This window comes from Ranitomeya imitator, chromosome 1, assembly GCF_032444005.1.
Source record: "Ranitomeya imitator isolate aRanImi1 chromosome 1, aRanImi1.pri, whole genome shotgun sequence".
Classification (NCBI taxonomy): domain Eukaryota; kingdom Metazoa; phylum Chordata; class Amphibia; order Anura; family Dendrobatidae; genus Ranitomeya; species Ranitomeya imitator.
The window spans coordinates 1,218,538,282-1,218,550,476 of record NC_091282.1 but is presented as its reverse complement, the minus strand read 5'-3'; the positions used below and the strand labels follow the sequence as shown (position 1 = coordinate 1,218,550,476).

Sequence of the window (12,195 nt, the reverse complement as noted above, 5' to 3'; positions counted from 1 at the left end):
CAGTCTGACCACCCCCGCAGTGTGACTCCAGGGATCATTGTCGCCTTTCTGCTTTTCCAGACATCCCTTCCCTCGTAAGTTCAGCTCGTGCAGCCAGCAGCAGTTGCGCGGTTACTTCCAGAAGGGCGGCGGTATGTGCCTGTTCAACATGCCGGACACCAAGGACCTGGTGATGGCCAAGAAGTGCGGGAACGGCTTCCTGGAGGAGGGCGAGCAGTGCGACTGTGGGGAGCCTGAGGTGCGTCCGCCTTATGTAGGGAGTTGACTCTCTGTAGGGGGTCTCTCCTCTCTGTAGGGGGTCTCTCCTCTCTGTAGGGGGTCTCTCCTCTCTGTAGGGGGTCTGTCCTCTCTGTAGGGGGACTCTCCTCTCTGTAGGGGGTCTCTCCTCTCTGTAGGGGGTCTTGCCTCTCTGTAGGGGGTCTCGCCTCTCTGTAGGGGGTCTTGCCTCTCTGTAGGGGGTCTCTCCTATCTGTAGGGGGTCTCTCCTCTCTGTAGGGGGTCTCTCCTCTCTGTAGGGGGACTCTCCTCTCTGTAGGGGGTCTCTCCTCTCTGTAGGGGGACTCTCCTCTCTGTAGGGGTCTCTCCTCTCTGTAGGGGGTCTCTCCTCTCTGTAGGGGGACTCTCCTCTCTGTAGGGGGTCTCGCCTCTCTGTAGGGGGTCTTGCCTCTCTGTAGGGGGTCTCTCCTATCTGTAGGGGGTCTCGCCTCTCTGTAGGGGGTCTCTCCTCTCTGTAGGGGGTCCCATCTCTCTCTAGTCGGTCTCGCCTCTCTGTAAGGGGTCTCGCTTCTCTGTAGGGGGTCTCTCCTCTGTAGGGGGTCTCGCCTCTCTGTAGGGGGTCTCTCTTCTCTGTAGGGGGTCTCGCCTCTCTGTAGGGGGTCCCATCTCTCTCTAGTCAGTTTTGCCTCTCTGTAAGGGGTCTCGCTTCTCTGTAGGGGGTCTCGCCTCTCTGTAGGGGGACTCTCCTCTCTGTAGTGGGTCCCATCTCTCTCTAGTAAGTCTCGCCTCTCTGTAGGGGGTCTCGCTTCTCTGTAGGGGGTCTCACCTCTCTGTAGGGGGTCTCTCCTCTCTGTAGTGGGTCCCATCTCTCTCTAGTCAGTCTCGCTTCTCTGTAGGGGGTCTCTCCTTTCTGTAGGAGGTCTAATGTTCCTGTAGGGAGATCTCACCTTTCTGTACGGGGGTCTCACTTTCCTGTAGGTGGGTCTCACGTTCCTGTAGAGGGTCTCACCTTTCTGTAGGGGGTCTCATGTTCCTAGGGGGTCTCACCTCTTTAGGGGAGTCTCGCATTACTGTAGGGGGGTCGCACCATTCTGTAGGGAGTCTCACCTTTCTGTAGGGAGTCTCACCTTTCTGTAGGGGGTCGCACCATTCTGTATGGGGTCTCACCATTCTGTAGGGGGTCTCACCATTCTGTAGGGGGTCTCACCATTCTGTAGGGGGTCTCACTTTCCTGTAGGAGGTCTCTCGTCCTGTAGGAGTCTCACCCCAGCGCGCTGACACAATATGTCTCCTGCAGGAATGCACCAATCCGTGCTGTAACGCCGTAGACTGCACCCTAAAGGCCGGCGCCCAGTGCGCCCACGGAGACTGCTGCCAGGACTGCAAGGTGCGGTAACGCCCGGGCCAGATACGTCCGCCGGCCACGCACCACCGACTGTTATATGGCGGATAAAGATTGTAGAAATCGCGACATCAGCTAAACGATTATTCTCTTCTTATCAATAGTTAACATCTGCCGGGACCCTCTGCCGTGAGAAGTCGGGGGCTTGTGATCTGCCCGAGTTCTGCCGAGGAGACGCCGCCTTCTGCCCGGCCAATGTGTACATGCTGGATGGCTCCCCCTGCTCCTACGGCGAGGCGTACTGTATGAACGGCATGTGTCTGACACACGGACAGCAATGTGTGCACCTGTGGGGCGCAGGTATATAGCGAGTAATGCCGGATATATCCTGTATTATACTCCAGAGCTGCACTCACTATTCTGCTGGTGCAGTCACTGTGTACATACATTACATTACTGATCCTGAGTTATATCCTGTATTATACTCCAGAGCTGCACTCACTATTCTGCTGGTGCAGTCACTGTGTACATACATTACATTACTGATCCTGAGTTACATCTTGTATTATACTCCAGAGCTGCACTCACTATTCTGCTGGTGCAGTCACTGTGTACATACATTACATTACTGATCCTGAGTTACCTCCTGTATTATACTCCAGAGCTGCTCTCACTATTCTGCTGGTGCAGTCACTGTGTACATACATTACATTACTGATCCTGAGTTACATCCTGTATTATACTCCAGAGCTGCACTCACTATTCTGCTGGTGCAGTCACTGTGTACATACATTACATTACTGATCCTGAGTTACATCCTGTATTATACCCCAGAGCTGCACTCACTATTCTGCTGGTGCAGTCACTGTGTACATACATTACTGATCCCGAGTTACATCCTGTATTATACCCCAGAGCTGCACTCACTATTCTGCTGGTGCAGTCACCATGTACATACATTACTGATCATGAGTTACATCCTGTATTATACCCCAGAGCAGCACTCACTATTCTGCTGGTGCAGTCACTGTGTACATACATTACATTACTGATCCTGAGTTACATCCTGTATTATACCCCAGAGCTGCACTCACTATTCTGCTGGTGCAGTCACTGTGTACATACATTACTGATCGTGAGTTACCTCCTGTATTATACTCCAGAGCTGCACTCACTATTCTGCTGGTGCAGTCACCATGTAAATACCGTACATTACTGATCCTGAGTTACATCCTGTATTATACCCCAGAGCTGCACTCACTATTCTGCTGGTGCAGTCACTTTGTACATACATTACTGATCCTGAGTTACATCGTGTATTATACCCCAGAGCTGCACTCACTATTCTGCTTGTGCAGTCACTGTGTAAATACATTATATTACTGATCCTGAGTTACATCCTGTATTATACTCCAGAGCTGCACTCACTATTCTGCTGGTGCAGTCACTGTGTACATACATTACATTACTGATCCTGAGTTACATCCTGTATTATCCCCCAGAGCTGCACTCACTATTCTGCTGGTGCAGTCACTGTGTAAATACATTACATTACTGATCCTGCGTTACCTCTTGTATTATACTCCAGAGCTGCACTCACTATTCTGCTGGTGCAGTCACTGTGTATATATATTGCATTACTGATCCTGAGTTACATCCTGTATTATACTCCAGAGCTGCGCTCACTATTCTGCTGGTGCAGTCACTGTGTACATATATTGCATTACTGGCCCTGCACTTTTTCTGGGTGGCCTCCTGTGATTGGTCTACTACAGGCTCCTGCTCTTGGCTTTGGGTAGTACCAGACTCTTCTGATCCATCCCTGGGTCGGTGGATGTGCCTCTGTTGTCTCCTCCGGCCTCAGATTCCTCATCTTCAGTAGAACATGACTTGGTGATTGACTTCTCCATCTTGATCTTCTCCCGGTTCCTCCTCAGGCGCGCGGCCGGCACAGGACATCTGCTTCATTGACGTGAACAAGGCTGGGGATAAATACGGGAACTGTGGAAAAGACACCCAGGGGAAGTTCATCAGGTGTAAACCCAAGTGAGTAACCCTCAGTAACAAGCGAAGGTGGACAGCCCAAAGCCCCCATGTCCCACCACTCCTGTTGCAGCCATGGAGTCTGCTGGCCCCAGGGGCCCCGACATCGTCTGGTGATGGACCCCAGGGGAAAACTCCACCATGGGGGAAGACAATCGAAGGAGCATCAAGTGTTCAGAGAAGATGAAAGGGAAGAACAATGAAGAGATGACAGACGATGGTGGAGGAACTGTGCTGTAATGTGATAAGGCGTAAGGGAGGTCAGATGCGCTGAGGGACGGTCATGGTTGTCAGGCAACATCAGCAATGTATTTCAGTTGTCCGATTCGATGATTTTTGACAATGGTATGAAGGTCTACAGATTTTTCTTTGTTTTTTTTTTGTTACAGAGATGCCAAATGTGGAAAAATCCAGTGTGAGAGCAGCGCCCAGAAGCCCAAACACGAGAACACCGTGTCCATGGACACCACCATCCAGATCAATGGGCACGAGGTGAAGTGTCGTGGCACACACTCCTACTCCGTGCAGGAGGAAGAAGGAGACTCCTCCGACCCTGGTCTGGTGATGACTGGCACCAAGTGTGGCGATGGCATGGTGAGTCCATGTGTCTGTGGCACAGGGTCCATGACCTCCTTCATGATCGTGTCTACACTGTGCACATTGTGGTTCTGCTGGGTCCTGGCGTTTGTGTGCGCACCTCATGTACCTCCAGAAGGATACAGTCTGGCAAGAAGACAAGTCATTGGTGTGGCCATGTGACGGGTGCGTCATGTGGATGTCACACTTGTACGGTTCCCATGCATAATGGTGGGATTCTTGCAGTGCCATCTTCAGTAGGTCAATGGCCGGCCAGGAATGATCTGAGAATCCAGGTGATGACTTATCTCCAGATCTCAGGCGATCGATCATCTGTGGGATCTGCTCCATCCACACATCTCCACCATTGGATTAATTGTCATGGGAACTGAGGATTGGGCAGTTAAAACCCCCCACCCTTGAGCGTCTTTCTCCATTTCTCACCCTCGGGGTCCCCTGGAGGCCACATATCCTCGTTCTCATTGGTCTGTTCTTTTTTTCTGACCTCCAGCGTCTTTTCTTTTCTCCATGTTGAGAACCTTTCATATTCCTGGAAATGTCTTACGGACGACCATTTTTCTTTCTGGGCGAGCTTTCTGCCCCCCGTGTGACGATGCTCTCGCCTCTCCTTCTAGGTGTGTAAGGATCGCCAGTGCCAGAACGCTTCCTTCTTCGAATGGGATAAATGTATAGCGCGATGCAATGGGCACGGGGTGAGTCCTCGGAAAAGTGACCAGTGCAAAGAAACCACAACCAGTACCAAATGCAATGGCTAAAAACGAGTCCAGACATAATATTTCTCACAGCTGAGGGTTTATTACTGACTGGTTCTTCACCCTTCTCTAGGTGTGCAACAGTAAAGGAAACTGCCACTGTAACGCAGGCTGGGGCCCTCCATTCTGTGAAACATCTGGTGACGGAGGAAGCATTGACAGTGGACCAGTCCCGGATGACTGTGAGTTAGTCCATGTGGATATATTTGTTGTCTCAGTTCTTCTTCATTATGTTCCATCATCGCCATCGTTAATATCAGGCGCCACTACAAAGGTGGAGACCATGTCCGCCTACACTGAAGTCCACCCTCCTGTATGAGACCACTGTGACATATTATGTTTCTCTTTACAGTCCAGGAAGGTCTCATCGTCTTCCTGCTCCTCCTCTTCCTTGTCATCCTTCCTCTCATTGGATTTGGGATGTACTATTGGTACAAAACACCGGATTCGCAACTGAAGAAATGGGTCAACAAGAGCAGAGCGAAGTGCAGGTAAGCGGATGTGAAGGACATTATCTATGTATCTGTAACGCAGGTGTGGGTGAGGCACTGGTCTTCTCCTATCATGCCCCAGCGCGCTACATGAAAGAGTGGGTCCTAGCTGGGTGTTGGTGCTGTGAAGGCCTTACCCCTGTGAAGGACACCTGTAGTCGGTGGTGTTGGTGCTGTGAGGACCATACGCCCGTGAAGGCTGCCTGTAGTCGGTGGTGTTGGTGCTGTGAGGACCTTACACCCGAAAAGGCTGCCTGTAGTCGGTGGTGTTGGTTCTGTTAGGGCCTTGCCCCGTGAAGGACACTTGTAGTCAGTGGTGTTGGTGCTGTGAGGGCCTAAAGCCTGTGAAGGACACCTGTAGTCGGTGGTGTTGGTGCTGTGAGGGCCTTACGCCCGTGAAGGACACCTGTTGTCGGTGGTGTTGGTGCTGAGAGGTTCTTATACCCGTAAAGGCCACCTGTAGTCGGTGGTGTTGGTGCTGTGTGGGCCTTACCCCCGTGAAGGCCGCCTGTAGTCGGTGGTGTTGGTGCTGTTAGGGCCTTACGCCCATAAAGGACACCTGTATTCTGTGGTATTGGCGCTGTGAGGGCCTTACTGTTGGTGCTGTGAGGGCCTTTCACCCGGTCAGGCCGCCTGTAGTTGGTGTTGGTGCTGTGAGGGCCTTTCGCCCGTTCAGGCCGCCTGTAGTCGGTGGTGTTGGTGCTGTGAGGGCCTTACGCCCTGGTAGGCCGCCTGTAGTCGGTGGTGTTGGCCGGCCAGGATCATAGGTTTCAGAGTCCAATAAAGGAGACTCCCGTTCTAAAAGTCTTTACGAAACGGTGAATTGCTAAGGGTTATGTACAAGGGCAGTGGGTACAAAATCTTATGGATGTTTCCTACACACACAGTCTAAAGCATTTTCACACACACAGTTTCGTCCTACTTCGTCACAGCCTAGCTTGTGGCCACAGTCCTGTTCAGCCGGTCTCTCTACAGCCTCAGTAGTTCCACATCCTGTTTCTTCCACTACTGGTGCCCTGGATTCACCGCTCTTGACCTCCACTAGTCCAACGAAATTCAGTCACGTTTAGGTCAATTGCCTTTGGCCTTTTGCAAGCTCAATGCTTTTCTTGACACATCATCCTATCTAAGGACCCCTTTAAGATGTAAGGCCACTTTGTCTTGCATTTGGCCAGTTCCAGATAGCACTACTCCCTTGTCCCTTAGTCTCCTTTTCTTAGTAGCTCACCCAAATGGTAGCAATGCTCACAGACACTTCCAACTTGTACTTGAACTTGTCCATATTTGACTATCTAACATGAAGCAGTCACTTGCCCTAACACTAAGGTCCTCCCACTATGGGCTAGTTCCAGACATTAACACTATCCTTACCCCAATGTTGCTACCTATCTACAGTCACTTGTGTCTTAAGCCCTGACCTATGTCTTACCCTACACTTATTCTATTCTATACATTACTAATCTTGAATTACACAGAAACATATCACATGACACCATGTATCTGTATACAAAAGACCCAAAACATAATACACACGATAACGCGATTGGTGTCTTTAGGGCGAGGACAGTCCAGTGCAAGTCTCCCCATGGTGGGCATCTCTGGGTGCAGGAGCCATGTCCTATCACATTTGGGTTTTCAGAACCAATGGGAACCTGGAACATGGACCCTGTTGCCCAACTGTTCTTGAATGTGACCAAATCTTATGGTGTTGGTGACTGAGCGCCGTAGAGTTCTCTCTTGGAGAAGCTCTTTGTCCTCCCATTATCTTCTTCACATAGGACGGTTCTCCGCAGGGTCTTCATTTCACATTTCTGCTCCAGGACCTCTGACTTCTGACACGTGTCCTCGGCCGCAATAAAACTTTCTACATATTTACTATAAGCTTTCTCCATAGTTGTCTTGTCATTTTACAGAATGGGGACAGGTCATCGCCAGCAGCCGGCTAGAGGACACTCCAGCACCATCTTCACCCAGCGCAGTTTTCCACCTCCAGCCGCATCTCCAGCAGCACAAAAGGTAAAGTTGGAATGCTCCATTACTTATTGTGGAGCCCATGCATTTTACAATCTGTCCACAGGTCGACCTGAACACAGTTCGGGTTTGGAGTAAGGTGAAACCCCAGAGACTCTTATGATTACCTTATCAACACGTCAATCCATTTTCCTCTTCACGTCACACCGCTGCCTGTCCACTTTTCGGTGTACTTGATCTTTTGCTCTCACTACACAGAGCTCATGGTCTGCTTTTCATGGGAAACGTGGGGCCTCGCAGGTCAACTCTCAGCCGGTCAACATTGTTCGGCCACTGGTGCCACCAAGCATCCAGACACCAAAGACAAGCATACAGCTGAAACCATCCAGACCTCCTCCACCAGTCAAGTCCTCCCCACTCATACCAGCCAAGCAGGATGGCCAGCACTCAAAGCTCCTGCCGCCTAAGAAGCCACTGCCCTCGTGTCCAGTCCGGACCCCACAGGTAATGTTGTCAAGTGCAAAGTTTTCTAGCACTCTGGAAGAATTACACTATAATGTGACTTGTTCTCTGTATTTTTCAAAGGTGAACCCTCCCCGAAAGCCACTTCCTGGGAATCCAGTCCACAAGGAATGTTTTATGGTGAAGACACCGGTGAAACCTCCTCTGACCAACTCCGCCGTGCAGATGAAAGCCTTACACTGGTAGGTGACTTGTTACTATGGAGGGTCTTCACCACACGGACAACTGATCATTCTGCACATATCCACAACTATATTTGTATTTTAACATGAAAAGTTACAGATGCGACATAAAAACATATAACGATCCAAAAACTGACTCGTTTCTTTCTTCCTGAAGGCCAAAGCCTGGAAGTAGAGTTCAAGCTACAGCTGCGGCCTTTCTCCAAAAACAATGATGTAGTCAGCAATCCAAGAGTTGGAAACAAAGCCAGGAACTAGGAGATACGACATCCTGACACCAGCACTATGAGGATGAGAAGACCCTAAAACTGCTGAGATTTCCATACTGAGATTGTAGACACGTCAAGGTGAAAAGAGGACATCTGATCATGCTGGACACAAAGCGTGCCTTCGTAGTGTATTGCACTGAGGTACTTCATGGAGGAACATCCATGATCTTCTCAAATGTATGTGGAATGATATCCCCTACACTCCGGCGATGGTCTACTGGACTTGGTCTGAGCGTGAAGAAGACTTTCATCGTCTTTCTGGACCAATATTAAGACTTTTTTTTCAGTGCCTTATAAAATTAGAATATGCAAGAAATATTGAAGTGTGAAGAGAAAGCCAAAATTATGTTCTCTCATCCCTCACCCATGTGGAGCCAGAGAAAAGTAATGCATCTCTCCCATTATGTCCCAGCTCATGCCATCTGATCCGATGCTTCCGATGTCTTTTCACATGGACCTATGATGATATCCGTCACAACAGGACTTTATGTCCATTGATTGAGTGTTGGTTTCATGAGAAGATGAAGGACGTGTAGAAAAGTAATTCCTTCCAAATGGCCCTTGTGAAGGATTACCCCTTCCTCCCACGTCACCGATCCGTGACGTCACTACACAGGCCCAGCTCTCCGGCGCCCCCTTTGTCTCTCAGGTCAGTAAAGGAACTGCACCTAGAGCAAATGGCCGCCGGGGAGACTGCCCTGTTACCCACACTGGGTATTCTAAGATTCGCAATCAGAGTAAAAGGATCAGCCCAAAATTAATTTATGATTTAATTGCCTTAAGGGCGCACTAGATAATTACAAGTAATATACAATCACAATATATCAAGAGTTACAGTCAGAGTACAATATAACAACAATAATACAAGGCTTAAAGGTATAAAGCTGGAGGTCGATTTACCAGGTTGAAGGTCGCTTGTGGAAGCCGGGGGCGCGCAGCATTCCGCAGGTCCAAAACTTAGTTACCGGGCAGCCCCCAGAAAGCGTGTGCTTGCTCCCCTCTGGCTGGCATACCCTGTTCCTTAAGATATCATCATCATCTTCTTCTGTGGAGTCAGAGCCTCCCAGTGACCTCAGCTTCTTCTTAAACCTGGCTGAGCCCCCCTGCCTGCAGCTGGGTGGGCTTAGCAATCTCCACCCCCTCTGCCTCCCTGCAAGATTTATTCCAATTTCTAATAAATGGGATAACTTCCCTCAGGATGATCGGATCAGCACACGGGCAGTACCAGCACCTGTGGTTTGTTCTGCCGGTCGTACTGGGATCAAACCTGGACCCATTCGGTCCCTGTGGGAGGCTGATCTCTATATCTCGGGTTTCAGGCCTCCCACCGCCACGGGAGTCGCACTGTTGGATGCACAATTTCTTTAGGGCAAGGAGAATATTTTTTATGAGCCTGTACCTCGGACGATGTGTCCATAATTCACAATTCCATGTTGGAGACGGTTCGACTGGGCTGCCATAATAGATGTGTATCCAGTGGCCACTTGGCATGCGTGTTTTAATTAAGCCCCCAAGCATTTCCAAGCTCCCTGCTGGCGTGGTTTCCTCATTGAGCTTTGAAATACCGTCTACAGTTTACACTGAGCTCAGCCCGTTAGCATACTAATAGTAACTTTATTCATTAGAAAAGGTGGGGGCCAGAAGCGTTCCTCGCTGCAGACCTGTGACCAGGAGACAAAATGGAGTCACGCCAATCTGTTAGTATGCCTGTTCCAAGATGGCGGCTGTTCCCTCATCACAGCCCTCGTTGTAATAGCCTCCAATGATTGGAAATCCGGGTGGCATCCCACCCATGCACCTACTTAGAGAACTTCACTTGAGGATTGTACACTCAGGTGAGGCCTGTCTCAGTGAAGATGACCTCTCTGCCAAGCGTATACATACACACATGCCCATGGAGGTTATACATGGAACATGTAGTAAGTCATACGTTGTATTCTGTGTGGATAAAACATCTGACCAGGGATTGGCTATCAGGAGACTCGCTCATATACTGTGTATTATATACTGTACTAGTTTACATCATCCTCTGCTACCATAGGAAACACGCACAGTGCAATATGGACGGTATACTATATACACGTATTAGCTGGTGCCGATATTCTGGGGTGTTGCATGATCCCAGCCGGAAATGCTGGAAGTTGTAGTTTTAGCACAGATTGCCGACCGCTGCTGTAGATATCCTCAAGTGTATTTTTCAGAAATTCTATGGTTACAATTTAGACTGATTGGTTACAATTTAGACTGATTGGTACGTTCATGTCCGATCTCTGCTGCGTTTTACCTCTGCAGAGTGACGACGCTCCCTTTTATATGATATACGAAATGTTTGTACATCCATATTTTTACTATTTAAAGTGTCCCTTTAATCTATTTATTTGCTATGGGAATCACTAGTCAGTCAATCTCTAGGCAGATTGATGGATGAAGACATTTCCAGCACGTACGGTGCCTCAATACCAGGCTGATTGAAGATATATAGAAAGCAAGGTATATATTACATAGCTTAAAACATCATATGGTGGTTTTATTTCCAGTGTTAATGACCACTTAAAGTATGGGGTACGGCCATGGGGTCCGCACTGATGCCAGATTATACAATTATGAATACTCCTCTTCTTGACCATATAGCTTCTCTCTTCATTTTGTGTCTGTATCTCCTACTATTGACCCCAGACTGCCGCGCCAGGACAACCTGACAGGTGCGTACCCCTATACTGCTAAATGTTTACAAGGCTCCTGAGCCGACTCTTGTTAGGATGTACTGATCATTGTATTTAATTCTGTGGTACAGAAAATAGTTGTTTTTAATAAAATACTTTTTTACAGGTAATTTGCCTTATTTGTGGTTCATTGCGTTAAAATTAACATATAACTCTTTAGAGGCCCGCAAAACAAAAAGAAAAGAACCTGATGATCAAAAAGTCCAAAGCTTTGTAAAAAGGTTATATACTTTATTACTGAGTACATAGTGAAGGGAATGTAACAACGACTGTGACAACACCCATAGAGAACATAAAAAACATAAAAAACGCTCAAGGACAGGCAGGACCACAAATGGGTCAATATTCCAGGTAAATCCAATACAATAATGTTTTTATATCTAAAGACCGGAAAAGCCCACAGATAATATGCCTACAGGCAGGCACCTATATATAGTATCAAGTGCCTCAAACAAATCAACCAACATGTAGTAGGCAATCTAACAGCATGTGGGCTTTTCCGGTCTTTAGATATACAAACATTTATTATTGAATTGGATTTACCTGGAATATTGGCCCATTTGTGGTCCTGCCTGTCCTTGAGCATTTTTTTATGTTTTTTATGTTCTCTATGTGTGTTTTCACAGTCATTGTAACATTCCCTTCACTATGTATTCAGTAATAAAGTATATAATCTTTTTACAAAGCTTTGGACTTTTTGATCATGAGGTTCTTTTCTTTTTGTTTTGCTTGTCTAATTGACGATTTGTCCATATTTGGTCCATACCATTTGGTTGGTTACCAATTTGAATTCATCGGAATATTCATACTTTATACCTAACCAATGCTTTTCATAAGATATTGTTATCTTTAGAGGCCCATCAGATACCCTCGTATATACCAGCAGACACCGACCTGAGCTGGTTTTGTGTGTGTGGCCTGTTGTGAATTCTGTGGCAGAGCTCCCTCCTGTGGTCACAAGTGGTACTTCGGCTGATTCTCTCTGTGAGCTTCCGTTGGTGGAGGGAAGTGGTACTGCGGCTTCTGAGTTTCCTCCCTCAGGTGATGTGGTGAGGTCGTTAGGTGCTGCTCTACTTAACTCCACCTA

General features: G+C 48.3%; 1 protein-coding gene across 1 annotated transcript in view; it reads left to right on the top strand.

Annotated features, from left to right (window-relative positions):
- LOC138657334 (disintegrin and metalloproteinase domain-containing protein 33-like) overlaps window positions 1–11,218 on the top strand; it is a 105,672-nt gene extending 94,454 nt beyond the window's left edge. The window contains exons 12-23 of the mRNA XM_069745069.1: window positions 61–238; window positions 1,514–1,603; window positions 1,723–1,918; window positions 3,496–3,604; window positions 3,991–4,195; window positions 4,813–4,890; window positions 5,024–5,132; window positions 5,303–5,441; window positions 7,355–7,457; window positions 7,671–7,916; window positions 7,998–8,116; window positions 8,274–11,218. Of these exons, the coding sequence (XP_069601170.1) occupies window positions 61–238; window positions 1,514–1,603; window positions 1,723–1,918; window positions 3,496–3,604; window positions 3,991–4,195; window positions 4,813–4,890; window positions 5,024–5,132; window positions 5,303–5,441; window positions 7,355–7,457; window positions 7,671–7,916; window positions 7,998–8,116; window positions 8,274–8,331 (1,630 nt within the window). The 3' untranslated portion in view covers window positions 8,332–11,218. The remainder of the gene's footprint in view (window positions 1–60; window positions 239–1,513; window positions 1,604–1,722; window positions 1,919–3,495; window positions 3,605–3,990; window positions 4,196–4,812; window positions 4,891–5,023; window positions 5,133–5,302; window positions 5,442–7,354; window positions 7,458–7,670; window positions 7,917–7,997; window positions 8,117–8,273) is intronic.
- The last annotated feature ends 977 nt before the right edge of the window (window positions 11,219–12,195 follow it).